General features: G+C 39.6%; 1 protein-coding gene across 4 annotated transcripts in view; it reads right to left on the bottom strand.

The window, feature by feature from the left end:
• The window catches only part of ikbkb (inhibitor of nuclear factor kappa B kinase subunit beta), an 82,657-nt gene that overhangs the window by 58,645 nt on the left and 8,314 nt on the right, over nucleotides 1–15,698 (bottom strand). For all 4 annotated transcript variants that reach the window (XR_015497188.1, XM_087263598.1, XM_087263599.1 and 1 more), the window contains 2 exon segments: nucleotides 4,243–4,360; nucleotides 2,109–2,178 (listed from right to left, as the gene is read on the bottom strand). Coding sequence is in view for 3 of the 4 variants with exons in the window: in XM_087263598.1 (XP_087119724.1) it covers nucleotides 2,109–2,178; nucleotides 4,243–4,360 (188 nt within the window). In the remaining variant the exon portion in view is untranslated.

Genomic DNA, 15,698 nt, shown 5'->3' with positions numbered 1-15,698 from the left:
CTCTTGGATAATGTGAGTTTGTGTGTAGACATTGCTCTGATTCATACACTCCAGCACTTTCAGCTGCAAATCTGGGTCAAATGTTTGACTGATATTTTACAAGAGCACACACAGATTCAGCAGAAATGTAAGCAGATCTCTGTTTACGACTCGCATATGCTCTCGTGATAAAGGTCAACTAGTGTGGTTTGCCGAGACTGAGCTGGAAAAACTGACATAAACAGCTGGCTGTGTTATTGCTGTTGTAGAGCTCTATTAAATCTTCTGTTTTAAATGGTTACATTTGAGTTTCATTACTACAAAATCAATCCTCAACTTAAAGAAAATCTGGGTATACCTAGGCATAGTCGAATAGTAAGAGTTCGGTATGGGAATGGCCATACCATGAGCCTTTTGTCAAATTTAATTATAATTTAGCATATTTTAAACTTAACAGCAAGACAGGATACTTAATATTAGTTAGCTCATTCACTCAATTTAAGAAAAATAAACCTCCACCAATTAAGTAAAAAAGATTTAACTAGGCATCCACTAGTGCACTCTCAAAGCAAGGCTCATTAATATTCATGACCATTCCAAATATGGTCAATATGGAGCTTTTGATTCTAGGGGTATTCATTCAGTCATTTTCTTTTCGGCTTAGTCCCTTTATTAATCTGGGGTCGCCACAGCAGAATGAACCGCCAACTTATCCAGCATGTTTTACACAGCTGATGCCCTTCTATTTGCAACCCATCACTGGGAAACACTCATACAATCTCATTCAAACACATACACTAGGACAATTTAGCTTACCCAATTCACCTGTACCACATGGTTTTGGTCTGTAGGGGAAACCAAAGCACCCGGAGGAAACCCACGCCAAAACAGGGAGAACATGCAAACTCCACAATTCAAGGGGTATTTTACGGAGAAATAAATGATCAGATAAAACCATTTCTGAAGATTGTTTTTACTTACCTGAGCCATATACCTACTATGTAGATATCAGAGAATGAATGCAGTATATGGCACTTTTAGGATTGAGGTCATTACAAGTTTTATTTTAGAGCTATTTGATATTAAAACAGGTATTTCCACATTAAAACAAATGAGGTATTTTAATGAGTCGGAGTAAAATGGAGATAAGGATCCAAGTGCGGTTTATTAAGAGAATCGGAAGGCAGGCAAAGGTCAAAACAGGGACAGACAGGAGCAAAACAACATAAAACAATAAACCAAGTAAAGGTTAAGAAACACGGCAGAAAAGAACTGAAAACGATTCCTATTGCTCACTTACAGCTTACAAAACTCAGCAAAATCTGTGTGTGTGTGTGCTGTGTTTTTATGGTATATCTGATTAGTCCATCATAAGCTTCCAGCTGTGTGTGTAATCAGGGAGAGAACTGACACTGGTGTGTGTGTGTGGTGCATGATGGGAGTTGTAGTTCATTAAAGTGGCAGATGTGTAGTTCTCTAGCGATCTGCAAACGCTAGATCGCTGGTGATTGTGACAGGTATGAGGTATTCGATTTTAATGGTTTGGTTAAAAATAATATGATCTCATATCAATTGGTTGAAACTTTGAATAAACTGTTTAAGAATGTATTAGTATTCATTTTAAATGTATTATCAAAAATTATGGTCTAATGAAGGCATGCGCATGAATGATTGAATTGATTTTTGAAAATGTGGCCTTAAAAATCATTTAGATATAGAAACAGTGCACAATTACTCCTAAAATTAAGAAAAGGAAGAAAATGTCTTCATTTTATAGACAAGTCAATATTATAATTGGTAACATTTTTTAAATAATGGTCCATTAGTTAATGTACTTGCTAACATGAACAAAACAATTAGTAATACATTTATTACAGTATTAATTCAACAAGCATGAGTTTTAATAATGCATTAGTAATAAGTAAATACATTAACTAACATTAAATAATGTACCATTATTCTAAAGTGTTACCCATAATTTAAGTTCACAACAAGCATGTCTGAAAATGTAACATTTTTATTCCAATTTATAACTTTTTTTCCATTTTTTGTTCTTGTTTTGCTTGTTAAAAATATGCAACACACACATGTACACATGCAGTGCTTTTGCAGGTGTTATGTGGACTTACATATATCTTGAATGAGGGTCAGTACAGCAGCTTCCCTCATACCGCAGCAGTTCTCAACCAGGTTCAGATACTGAAAAACACAATTAATCATAAGCTAAATCATCATAATCATGACAGCCCTATGATGATTGTTAAAATTATGCTTATGACTGTATCAAATTTTATTGTTGCCATTTTTTAAATTGTTTAAAGTAAATCTGCCAAAATGCACTTTATTAGGTATATTAAGCAAAAATACTCAGTCTATTGCTTTATTGTATATACAGTACATAGTGTAAAGTACAAAAGGTAACCATTTACAAAAAAGTCTCATTGGTAAAATGGTAGTTAATGGATTAAAATCTCAACGGTGAGGAATAGCCACATTTATTAGTTATGTTAATAATATTAGTAAAAAATGCAACTGAAATGTTATTATTAACTCTATTTAATAAAACTCATCCGCCTTCTAATTAGAGTATGATTCCATCAGCTGTTTTTGTTTCTGTTAGCTTTGTGTTTTTGATTGTTTGGCGCCATTTTCATTCATTCATTTTCTTGTCGGCTTAGTCCCTTTATTAATCCGGCGTTGCCACAGCGGAATGAACCGCCAACTTATCCAGCAAGTTTTTACGCAGCGGATGCCCTTCCAGCCGCAACCCATCTCTGGGAATCATTCACACACTTATACACTAGGGGCAATTTAGCCTACCCAATTCACCTGTAGCGCATGTCTTTGGACTGTGGGGAAAACCGGAGCACCCGGAGGAAACCCACGCGAACGCAGGAAGAACATGCAAACTCCACACAGAAACGCCAACTGAGCCGACGCTCGAACCAGCAACCCAGCGACCTTCTTGCTGTGAGGCGAACGTGCTACCCACTACGCCACTGCGATGTGTTTGGCGCCATCTTGTGTCTGAATAATGTGTAGGTTAGTGTATACTCCATCAGCTGTTTTTGATTCTGTCAGCTTTGTGTTTTTGACTGTTTGGCTCCATCTTGTGTCTGAATAATGCGCAGGTTAGTGTGCGCTCCATCAGCTGTTTTCATTTGTCAGCTTTGCTTTTTTGACTGTTTGGCGTCATCTTATGTCTGAATAATGCTCAGGTTAGTGTGTGCTCCAGCTGTTTTCGTTTCTGTCAGCTTTGTGTTTTTGATTGTTTGGCTCCATCTTGTGTCCGAATAATGCGCAGGTTAGTGTATACTCCAGCTGTTTTCGTTTCTGTCAGCTTTGTGTTTTTGATTGTTTGGCTCCATCTTGTGTCCGAATAATGCGCAGGTTAGTGTATACTCCAGCTGTTTTCGTTTCTGTCAGCTTTGTGTTTTTGACTGTTTGGCGCCATCTTGTGTCTGAATAATGCTCAGGTTAGTGTATACTCCATCAGCTGTTTTTGTTTCTGTCAGCTTTGTGTTTTTGACTGTTTGGCGCCATCTTGTGTCTGAATAATGCTCAGGTTAGTGTATACTCCATCAGCTGTTTTTGTTTCTGTCAGCTTTGTGTTTTTGACTGTTTGGCGTCATCTTATGTCTGAATAATGCGCAGATTAGTGTATACTCCAGCTGTTTTAGGTTCTGTCAGCTTTGTGTTTTTGACTGTTTGGCGTCATCTTGTGTCTGAATAATGCGCAGGTTAGTGTATAGTCTATCAGCTGTTTTCCTTTGTCAGCTTTGTATTTTTGACTATGTGGCGCCATCTTTTGTCTGAATAATGCACATGTTAGTGTATAATCCATCAGTTGTTTTCATTTCTTTCAGCCTTGCATATAATTAAAGAGTTGTTACATGAAATTAGAAGGATAAAGTACATCCAGAGTGGTTGTTTTCGCATTTGTTTGTTCCACATAATAGTTCTTTGTAATCTGTTTTTTTTTTTATTCAAAGCTTGTTTTACTTTAATAAAATAAATACGTATACAGAAATTTGGCACTAGGCATCATTAAACAAAAGCTAAGAAACTCTAATACTGGTTAAAATGTAAAGCTGTAAATTTACAGCAGAATAAATAGGAAAAATGCAGGTGAAGAATCGTTTTGGAATCGGATCGTGACCCCCAGAATTAGATTGTGACGTTCCTAAAGAACTCCCACTCATAATTTACAGCGTCCTTGGCATCACTTTTGGATATTTGGCCATTTTGTTGTACATGCCCCACCTTGCGTAGGTCTCCTCCCTGGCAGAACTCCATGGCCAGCAATGGCAGGTCATTTGTGGCCAGTTTCTGGAGCTCTTCAGGAACATCTCTCGCCGCAACCACATTCATATGAGTCAACCTGTGAAAAAGAGACGCTTCGCATCGTAACAGGCACACAACAGAGAACTCAAAGTACATTGTAACTTGCAGTATTCTCATAAGCCGGGTTACATAATGTTATTATTAAAAATGTGTTTGTAATATTGAGACGGCGGTCGCCCTGCCCTACACGAACCTCCTATAAAACGCACGCTCAGGACAAAGAGGAATAAAAGCAGATGGATTCCAGGCACCATAACAGGATAACGACAGTGGCAACACCTAAAACTATCATCGGAGAAAATAAACAGCTCGTTTTAACCTTCACAGCAAACATCTCCACATAATTGCTGTAATAATAAAAAATGAGGTCTTAAGTAATGCCGGGTGGGTTGCGTAAGAGGTGTTTCACTACATCTTTACAACCTAAAGAATCTAGAGCATCAAAATGTGTCAGGGTTTTTTCTTTTTATGTCGATGGTATGACAAACAAAACAAACAATTCACATATACTGGACATATTTTTCAGTATGCAACATTGTAGTTAGACAATGAGTTATTAGACATTGATAGCATGTCTCAAGTTCGTAATGGAAAAATAGTGTATCTGTGTATGTCTGAATTTAAAGGGTATTATGAGATCTAATTTTACTGCAATTGTATGGAGACAGATAAGACTCAAAAGTAATTCACGCAAAAGACACGATTTACTCATGCGTAGCCAAATTCATGTGCATAAAACCAAATTCACATGCATAAAATATTTATTTACATTCACAAAAAAATTTCACATGCTCAAAATAAAAATACATTTTCATAAAATACGTTTCACAAATGCAAAACACCACTAGCAAATGTGTAAGAGTGTACAAAAAGTTTTGAATGTTTAAAACTTGCGAGTTCATCCTAAATGAGAATGTGCAAATCCTCTTTCACGTACGACTCCCCCTGGATACGTGTGTGTGTATTTTTGAGACTTTCCTGCCAGAGGCAGGGTAACTCGTACCTTTCAGCCAATCAGAGGAGAGCTGTAGTCAAGGACACCCACTCTGCGCTCTATCTGCGCAGACTGTTTCTCTCCAGCATGGCGAACGGAGAAAGCAGCAGTCGCACTTTTTTTCATTTATTTATTTATTTGACCATAGACTCACTCTTTTTATCCATTATTTTGCCGCAGCTCCGCTCTTCAAATTTATTGTCTCGCAGCCCCATGAGTAAACTTTAACCTGCAGGGTAATGATGAGGATTAAGTATTATTCCAGCCATGCAAGTCTTAACAGTGCCGTTGTGGTCCAGCGGTCAGCTCGTTGGATTGCCACACCGTCGACCTCTGTTCGATCCTCACCTGAGTTAGTTTTTTTTTTTTTTTCATTTTTATTGTTAAGACATACAAAACTGTAAGGGTTGTTGAACATTTGAAGTTCTAAAGCAGCTGTTTTCTTGAAAAAGACGTGATAGTGTCATTAGAAACTGAATTGGAAATGACTTTATTTTAATATAGTCAGTCGTGAACTGAGGTGGGCCGGTCTAAGGCTTGAAACTCCAGGGCTCAAGGAGTAGAGCGCAGATAGAGTGCAGAGTGGGTGTCCTTGACTACAGCTCTCCTCTGATTGGCTGAAAGGTACGGGTTACCCTGCCTCTGGCAGGAAAGTCTCAAAAATACACACACACGTATCCAGGGGGAGTCGTACGTGAAAGAGGATTAGCACATTCTCATTTAGGATGAACTAGCAAGTTTTAAACATTCAAAACTTTTTGTACACTCCTATACATTTGCAAATGGTGTTTTGCATTTGTGAAACGTATTTTATGAAAATGTATTTTTATTTTGAGCATGTGAAATTTTTTTGTGAATGTAAATAAATATTTTACGCATGTGAATTTGGCTACGCATGAGTAAATCGTGTCTTTTGCATGAATTACTTTTGAGTCTTATCTGTCTCCATACAATTTTCCTTATTATGATTAAATAAACCTTCTCTAATAACATTCATCTGAAGAAACTACAAACAGTGTAACGCAAAAATGTACTGGGGGTAGAGAGCAGTGAGCACTATGTAGGAAACATGTCAACTGGAACACTTCCTTCATGGAGCTCTCATAACTAGCTGAATCAGGCATGTTAAACACAGAAGACAAAGGCTGCATCCGAAACCGCATACTTCCATACTACATAGGACGCTAAAATCAGTATGCGAGCCGAGTAGTATGTCCGAATTCATAGAATTAGAAAATCAGTATGCGAGAAGTTCCCGGATTACTTACTACTTCCGGCGAGATTATGGAGTGTGCATCCCATGCATGCTGCGCTATCCCATGATGCCCCGCGAGCGAATTCATGAATGAGACTAAAGCGACGCAACTGACGCAGGTAGGTCACGTGACCACGACAAAATAGCGGATGTAGTATGTCCGAATTCCATTCATACTTTTCACATTCATACTGTATAGAACGTACTTTTCTAACGGCCGAGTAGTACGTTTAAATTCAAATGTAGCACCTACTGAGTAGTAGGCGATTTCGGACGCAGCCAAAGGCTTTATGTAAAATTATCTGTTGATTAGTTTTTAGTCACCTGACCTGTGTGGAGACCTGGTGGGCAAAAAAACAATGGGCGGTAATGGCAGGTATTCTGGGATCTCCATAGAAACGCAGCACAATCCCCTCATTTTCCATTTGTTTCAAGCTACATCCAAATCAGGTGAACGGTGTAGGATTTACAACAGTTTGCATATGTGCTTCCCACTTGTTAAGGGACCAAAATTCATTGGACAATTGGCTTCTCAGCTGTTCCATGACCAGGTGTTTGTTATTCCCTCATTATCCCAATTATAATGAGAGTAGAAAAGATCCAGAGTTTCTTTCATGTGTGCTATTCACATTTGGAATCTGTTGCTGTCAACTCTCAAGATGAAATGCTAAGAGCTGTCACTATCAGTCAAACAAGCTATCATTAGGCTGAAAGCCATAATTAGGCTGGAGGCACAAATGCAAACTGTTGTAATTCCTACACCTTCCTGAATACCCTCAAATTAAAGTCTGCAGTTATGTGTTGTGTTGGTGTATAGAGCTAAAATGTAAGAATTGTGTCGATGTCCAAATAGATTTTACTGTATATATTGCAATCATGATTTTCGAAAGATTTACATTGTTTTGTAAACGTTTATTATTGCTATTTGTTGAGTCTCCCCATACAGTTTGATATGGAACTTGGACCCGGAAGCCACTTCGCATGACGTCACACTTAACAAGCGGATAATAGCACATAAGTGTCTGCTTTTATATTTGGTGACAGTTTCTTTTGCTTACAGGAAAATCTATTTGTTCACCTCTGCCACTTATACTTTGCATTTTAATATATAGTTTAATTGCACTTAATCTGCAAATTAGCATAGAAACTGTATAAAAAGCACACAAATGTACTGACAGTTATAGGTGCTGTTGATGGTTACAGGTCAGTAATGACACTATTTGGCACAAATTCATAAATTTCTCCTTTTTGGCTGTTTTTTCTCTGAAGGAATTCTGTAGAAGCACTGCCCAGGAATGTCTCCTCATCAGTTAGTAATGGTATATCTTATTGCGCAACAATTATACAACTTTTTTTGGCTGAAAAATACATTTATAATTTAATTAAACCAAGAATAAACTTGTGCTATAAATATTGTGCCCACCAGTCTCATTAGGTGAGGTTAATATTTAATTAAACAAATGAATAAATGACAAAAAAATATGGTTATTAGACATTTGTGCTTTTTGTGTTGTCAATATGTGTTGTCAGTATCATTTTTAATATAGGCCTGATGGACCCTTTTCACATTTCCATTCGCTTTAGTCTGCAAACTTAGAGCGCAGTGAAAGGGAGAGTACAATAAATTATTTTTACACTCCTGTTTGCTAAAATATTGAAAGAAAAACTGCAGGATGGTGTTATCAAGGCTTTCAGTAAAGTAAGAAAATAGTGTGTGACTGAAAACGGCAGCCAGAAGAGAGAATAATGTTAAATTTACTGTCCTGCCCTGTAGACACTGTGTTAGAAACACCTCACGCAAGCGGTAACTCTTTTTTTTTTTTTTTTGTAATTTGGTCCAAAGATAATGTAATACATGCATAAATCCATATAAATCAATATGATTTTTAATATATCTAAATATTAAAAACTTTCAAGCATTTAAGATGCTGATGACCATTAAATAGGTCATAACACTCTTGTGAAAAAGGCAACCCGAGCTCATTGTGGAAACGTAGCCCTGCCTACGTTTCTGCGGACTGCGAGATGCGTCACGGGAGGTACGTATTCGAGCGGTTTTTGTTTTTGTGGATCCGCGAGAGGCCGCTGTGCGCGCTTTTTTGCATCCCGGGCGCCTCTCGGGAGCGTGCGCTGTTCGCTCCCGCGTTGTTCTCGTGCAAAAAGCAGCCGGATGGGCCGACCCGTCCGCCCTCCTCTTCCTCCTCCTTCCCTAAACCCAAGTGAATGTTCGCAAAAGCCGTCCAGAAAAAAAAAAAAGCAAAAGCCCTGGTCTTCGATTTCGACCGCGTTTTCGGATCCCACCGCGTTCTCGCCTTTATTTTCCAGATTCTGTTTTTCATCTTACCTGATTTTTGGAATTGTCCCCGCGGCCGGCTCCTCCTCCTCCTCCGGGGCCTCTGCTCCGCCGACGTACCGCTGTGAGCTAAGCGGACAAACTGGTTGCATTGGGAAAGCCCTCCACTCGGAGGCGAGCCGTCGGCCGGCAAGCGCGAAGAGGAGGAGCGGAGCGGCACCACACCGCCCTGCAGCATTCGCTCGAAAACAACTAAACTCGGCCGTATGTGCCTCTGGCCACGTAAATCGCGGTCTCCAGAAACATCCGCGGGCCTACGTTTCCAGAATGAGCTTGGGTTGGAAAAAGCGTCCATAACAATATTTGTATGTTCATAACCACCACAGAGGATAGTGGGGGTCGCAAGTTATTGGCATTGTTCAATTGAGGGTTTTGGGTTGAAAAGTTCGGAAACCCCTTATGAAGATAAGCCTCACCTACACCAATTACTGCTCTGAATCTTAATCAGCAAAACTTAAAGAAGCCCTTATGACACAGAGAGCACAGAGTCATTGCATCTGGTATGTTATCATTATGAGACAGCTCAGAGATGCGCTGAACTCACGCTGGGTTACGGTGGACACGTCATAGTCCGACACACTCAAATAATCACTGCTTATTTATCCTGATGGGTGACTTTCATTAAACCACACGCTGTTTTGACGTCAGTCCATTTCTGAGATGATGCCAATACAGTCAGGATTCCTTAGTAAAGATGACGGGATTTCTTTCCCTCCACAAAAATAAAAAACAAGCAAAGGAAAAAAAGTGTGCATAGCTGCAATCGAAGGTCATTTCTGAAATTAAACACTGATATCATCTTAATTCATCATCACAGAATGTGTGTGAAATTAGAGAAACTGAGTAGGCCTGGGTGTGTTCCTCAAACACATCAGTCTGTGTGATGGCTGTGGTTTTGGCTGAATGCACCGAACTCTAGTTTGAGTCCAGGTTTGTGGCTCAGACCAAGTCTGGGGACAGACTGCTGTAAATCTGAGTAAACCAACACGTCCCCTAACCCCTCTCGCTCGTCACACAACCATACTACACCACAGCAGCATCACAGAAACACTCTGTCACATTCATCTGCAGTTTAACTATTTACATTCATATTCGAATAGCACTAGGGACATGTTGCAAGCGGCTTTTTAACTAGGTTAAATGGATGAAACCCAGACTCTTGGATTGTGCTGGGTGACTAGTTTGCTATTATGAATGTTTTAAAAGCACCATGTCAGATTTTTTCATTAAAATATCTAAAACCACTAGAACAGTGTTATATACACTAACCGGCCACTTTATTAGGTACAGCTTACTAAAAGGGGGTTGGACATCCCTTTGCCTTCACAACTGCCTTAATTCTTCGAGGCATAGATTCAGAAAATGTTCCTTAAAGATTTTGCTCCATATTGACATGATAGCATCATGCAGTTGCTGCAGATTTGTCGGCTGCACATCCATTTGACTACAGTGAACTCATTGTCATGTTCAAGAAACTAGTCTGAGATGATTCACGCTTTATGACATGGTGCGTTATCCTGCTGGAAGCAGCTATCAGAAGATGGAGACACTGTGGTCATAAAGGGATGGACATGGTCAGGAACAATACTCAGGTAGGCTGTGGTGTTGACACGATGCTTAATTGGTACTAATGAGCCTAAAGTGTGCCAAGAAAATCTCCCCCTTACCATTACACCACCACCAGCCTGAACTGTTGATACAAGGCAGGATAGATCCATGATTTCATGTTGCTGATGCGAAATTCTGTGTGGTCTTCTGCTGCAGTAGCCCATCCACCTCAAAGTTGGACGTGTTGTGTGTTCAGAGATAACTCTTCTGCAGGCCTCAGTGGTAACAAGTGGTTATTTGAGTTACTGTTGCCTTTCTATCAGCTGGTACCAGTCTCCTCTAAACTCTGACATCAACAAGGCATTAGCGCCCACAGAACTGACGCTCACTGGATATTTTTGTCTTTTTCAGACCGTTCTCAGTAAACCCTAGAGATGGTTGTGCGCGAAACTCCAAGTAGATCAGCAGTTTCTGAAATACTCAGACCAGCCCGTCTGGCACCAAGAACCATGCCACATTCAAAGTCGCTTAAATCTCCTTTCTTCTCCATTCTGATGCTCTGTTTTGAACTGCAGCAGATCGTCTTGACCATGTCTACATGCCTAAATGCATTGAGTTGCTGCCATGTGATTGGCTGATTAGAAATATGTGTTAACGAGCAGTTGGACAGGTGTACCTAATAAAGTGGCCAGTGAGTGTTTGTTTGCTGTCTTATGGACTTGCTTACTATATCCCAAATATTTGTAAGTATTTTCAAATCCACAGAAATAATACATTTGAACTAGTTAGAGTAGTGTGTATTCATGCTAATGACATCACACAACCTCCATTTCTGGTTTGGTTTTCTAGAAAACATGAAAAAACAGCAAAACTTTAATATGGTTTTATTACACTGCACAGAACACCATTAATGCAGAAGCCTAAAACATTTTTAGTCTGATTAAAAAAAGCACAGATTTTCTTCCCCACATGATCATGTGCTGAATAATTGCTTTAGCTTTTCTTCACGGCATTCAGCCATACTCTGCTTCATATCACCATGATAATATTGAAAACTTTAGCTCATCCATCCACTGATTTCTGCAGGGGACTTGTATGATGATGAAGACCACAACTCCCACAAAACACCTTTGTTTGTTGTAAATACAAGCCCTCTAGTGGCTAGAATTGCAAACTGCGCATTTTAGGGTCTCAAACAATTCCAAACGCAAGTTGTCAGATGCAGCATTTATGTGCTTATTAATAACAAATTAAAAAGGTAATGCATGTCAGCTGAATGAATCCCTAAAATGCATGTTAATACTAAGTAAAAACAAGGCCTAAATGTCTCCTGATGTTGCTGACATGCTGTGAGAAGATTTTGATAATATTTCTTTATAATAGTTTGCATGTGCTGACACCCCCTAAAAACCTTAATACAACAAACAGCTCTCCAATAAACAACTGGACATGAAGACGACCGCAACACAACCCCCCCAAACCCAATAACAGGGAGAAAACAGCCAGAGATGCACTTGCTCCTAAATTAAGATGAGCCTGAAGGTGTTGTGACGGCACAAACCACAATACTGGGTCACTTTTTACTACTGTGGTGTCATAAATTCATCCCTCTTTGTTTTCCTTCGAGCTTTTGTTCATAAAAACATTTATAAATAGCCGAATAACAACGGAAGGCTTTGCGTGGTCGCTTAATGGACTGCACATTAAAAGATGGAACAACATAAGCAAGCGAAAAGATGGAAAATACCATGTAAAAGAGTGTTTTCTCTTAAAAATAGACATCTGCAATGACGTGAAAGCCAACATCATGATATCAGCCAAGAAAAATGGGTGTAGTCAATAACAAAATGACTATTAAAGGGCCAGAGCATTTATTATTTTTATCATTTAATCACTCTGAGCGTCAATGTCAATGTTTGTACAGATTTTGGACCATGAACAGTTTCATGAACCTGTTTCACCCTCTCTGACGTGAATGAGACTTGTAAGCGTTCGGCTCTAAAGATGCAAAATCTCTTCAGATGCAAAAAGAATAACAGAGCATCGTGTGTGAACTTTTTGGACCTACTGAAGGCAGAAACAGGAAATTGGCTTTTTGGTGAGGATAAACCCTTAAAGTCCCTTTCAAGGAAAGTTCACTCAGCGACCATATTTGCCACGCTTTGGGTAGCTCTAGGGTTGTAACGGTATGAATTTTTTACGGTATGATAATCGTCTAAAACAATACCACGGTTTGACGGTTTCGCGGTATACGGTATTAAATAGTAATTCTCATAGCAAAGACCCTGAAAAGAATAAGAACACGTTTTCTGACTGAACAAAGGTTTTATTTCAACAAACTTTTGAAAGAACCATTTTAATAGAACTATAGAAGTCTTTTATAAAAATAAACTGAAAAATCTCCCATTTTAATAAATTAAATTAGAAGGAATAAACAAGCAAGGTCTTTTAAGATTAGACAAAAATAAACTTAAACTGTCCTTCCTTATAAGCAGGATAAATGGGAGACCAAAAGTGCAATACCAAGTTTATGGCTGTAAACATGTATTTAAAGCATTGTTTTTTTCAGTCTAGGTTGTGATGAAGAAATGTAAGCATGTTGAGATTTTCAGGACTTAATCTTGACCGCTGAGGTGAGAGAATGTGTCCACTTGTACAATGAACAAATAAAAAAATAAGAAAATAATAAATAATGTGTCAAAGTCCAAATAAACATGGTGCAAATCCTCAGTAAAAAATAGATATAAATATTTACTATACCATAAATAGTTACATAACGAAACTAGATTCAATATGGAACATCCTTAGGTTTTATGTGCCAGCATGGATATGGTTGTCTGTGGATATGGATTTGGATGTGGTTGTCTGCAATGCAGACAAACAGCTGCACCTTCGTTTGTGTCTTTTGAAAACAGCAAGAGCAGCAGTTCGTCTTTGCTGTGTCACTGTTTTGTCATGTTTCTGTGCTGCTGTGCATGCAAAAGTACTTAGTATGAGAATTATTTCATGCAAAACTTTTTTTTTTGCGTTTTATTTAGCCGCGCATAAATGTATGCCTATCTCTCATTCCGTGTTGTTCAAAAAGCTCATTGCTCCACAAACAAAAGCGAAACCTATGCTTATTGGTTGTGATATAGCGAGTTTGAACCAATCTGGGCATGGAGGAGGGACAATGCATCAATGTATCATGTCTGGTTTGTCCGGAGACACAGTGACGAGCGTTTCTTTGTCAAATCAGCGTTGTCAAATTTTGATGACGTAACCGCACTGATTCCGGAGCCTCTGAAAGTCTGCGTATGTTGTTGTATGAATTGTATGAATCGGATCAGCAGATCAAAAGTTATTAAACATTTAAGAGCAATACTTATTTTTAGCCGCGGGCGGCTGTCTCGGTCTTTAAAGGTTAAAACCGTTGATATGCAATTGTTCATGGTATGATAATCGTGCACGTTCAAATCGTGGTAGACCGTCATACCGGTATATTGTTACAACCCTAGGTAGCTCATCCAAGACCAAAGTCCTATCTAGATGAATAGGGAAGTCCTAAAATTTTAAAAGCTACATGCTTTTTAATTTCAAATCAGCAACATAATCTGAAGCGACCTGCCCTATTACTATAATTTAATCTCTCATTAAATTGCATTTCAAGAGTTCACACTTGAGTTTACACCCGGGGCTCCCGCCCGTTCACAGAGCGAGAGGGGAGCTTGAGCTTGGTGGATCTCAGAACACCCCTGCTGCAGTAGCTAAGGGAACACGTGAGAAAAAGGGAGCTAGACAAGCGCTTGATATGCTAAGTCTGTTATGCATAATGTATATCATTGGATGGTGGGAAGAAACCGGAGAACCCGGGGAAAACCCTCAGAAACGCCCACCGGCCTAATGGTGTGACACAACGCGTATCTGTGGGTGCCTTTGATGTACCCCTTCCTACGTCCTTGTCATAGCACCAGTGGCAACAAAATTAGGCACTGAAATACATATGCTGTTTCGGCTTGTGAGAGACTGTTCTCACTCTCATCTCACATCATTCAAAACAAAAGGTCCACATTGTCCCCCAATAAAGTCAACAGACTAGACTAAGCAACTGGGTGAATGGGTGAAAATGGGTGATTGGGTGATTTATTGGACGAAACTGGAGAAGGTTGTTAGTCGCGGGCCTTGATAATGTCTCTGGGGGCCCCCTATATGTCCTAACCCCCCCACCCCCATATGAACTTCTCAAAATTTTGCTTTCGTGAGTGGTTTTCGAACTCAAAAAGAACTTTATTTTGGACAGATTTTGTTGGAAATTAGGACATTCCAGTTCTTTTAATCCGAATTTGGTTAAAGCATGGGTTTAAAACACTTCAAAAATCCAAAATCAGTCCAAGATTAAAACATGGGTGAATACAAAAGACAGGAACAGGGGAAAATGCTAGGTGATGCGCACTAAAGGTACATTCATTCATTCATTTTCTTGTCAGCTTAGTCCCTTTATTAATCCGGGGTCGCCACAGCAGATCGAACTGCCAACTTATCCAGCACGTTTTTACGCGGCGGATGCCCTTCCAGCCGCAACCCATCTCTGGGAAACATCCACACACACACACACACACACTCATACACTACAGACAATTTAGCCTACCCAATTCACCTATACCACATGTCTTTGGACTGTGGGGGAAATCGAAGCACCCGGAGGAAACCCACGCGAGTGCAGGGAGAACATGCAAACTCCACACAGAAACGCCAACTGAGCCGAGGTTTGAACCAGCGACCATCTTGCTGTGAAGAGACAGCACTACCCACTGCGCCACTGCATCGCCATACTAAAGGCGCATGTATACTTTAAACCAGTGGTCTCAAACTCAGTTCCTGGAGGGCCGCAGCTCTGCATGGTTTTTCTCTAACCCTAATCATGCACAGCTGATCCAACTAATCAAGGTGTTCAAGACTACTAGAGACTATTAAGCAGGCGTGAGTTGGAGGTGGTTGAAGCTAAACTATGCAGAGCTGTGGCCCAGGAGGAATTAAGTTAGAGACCACTTGTTTAAAGTATACCTTTAGTATGCCTCACCTAGCATTTCCCCTGTTTCTGTTTTTTGAATTTACGCATGTTTTAATCTTGGACTGATTTGCATTTTTTAAGTGTTTTCTGCCTGCCATGACCATTGCCTGTCTTTCTAGATTACTCTATTGGATTACTCCTTTTTGTACCATATTTTTTTGCCTGTCTGACCATC

The sequence above is a fragment of the Danio rerio genome, chromosome 8 (assembly GCF_052040795.2).
Source record: "Danio rerio strain M-AB ecotype USA chromosome 8, GRCz13ab, whole genome shotgun sequence".
NCBI lineage: Eukaryota > Metazoa > Chordata > Actinopteri > Cypriniformes > Danionidae > Danio > Danio rerio.
Note: the sequence above shows the minus strand (reverse complement) of the source record. Positions and strands in the feature narration are given on the sequence as shown.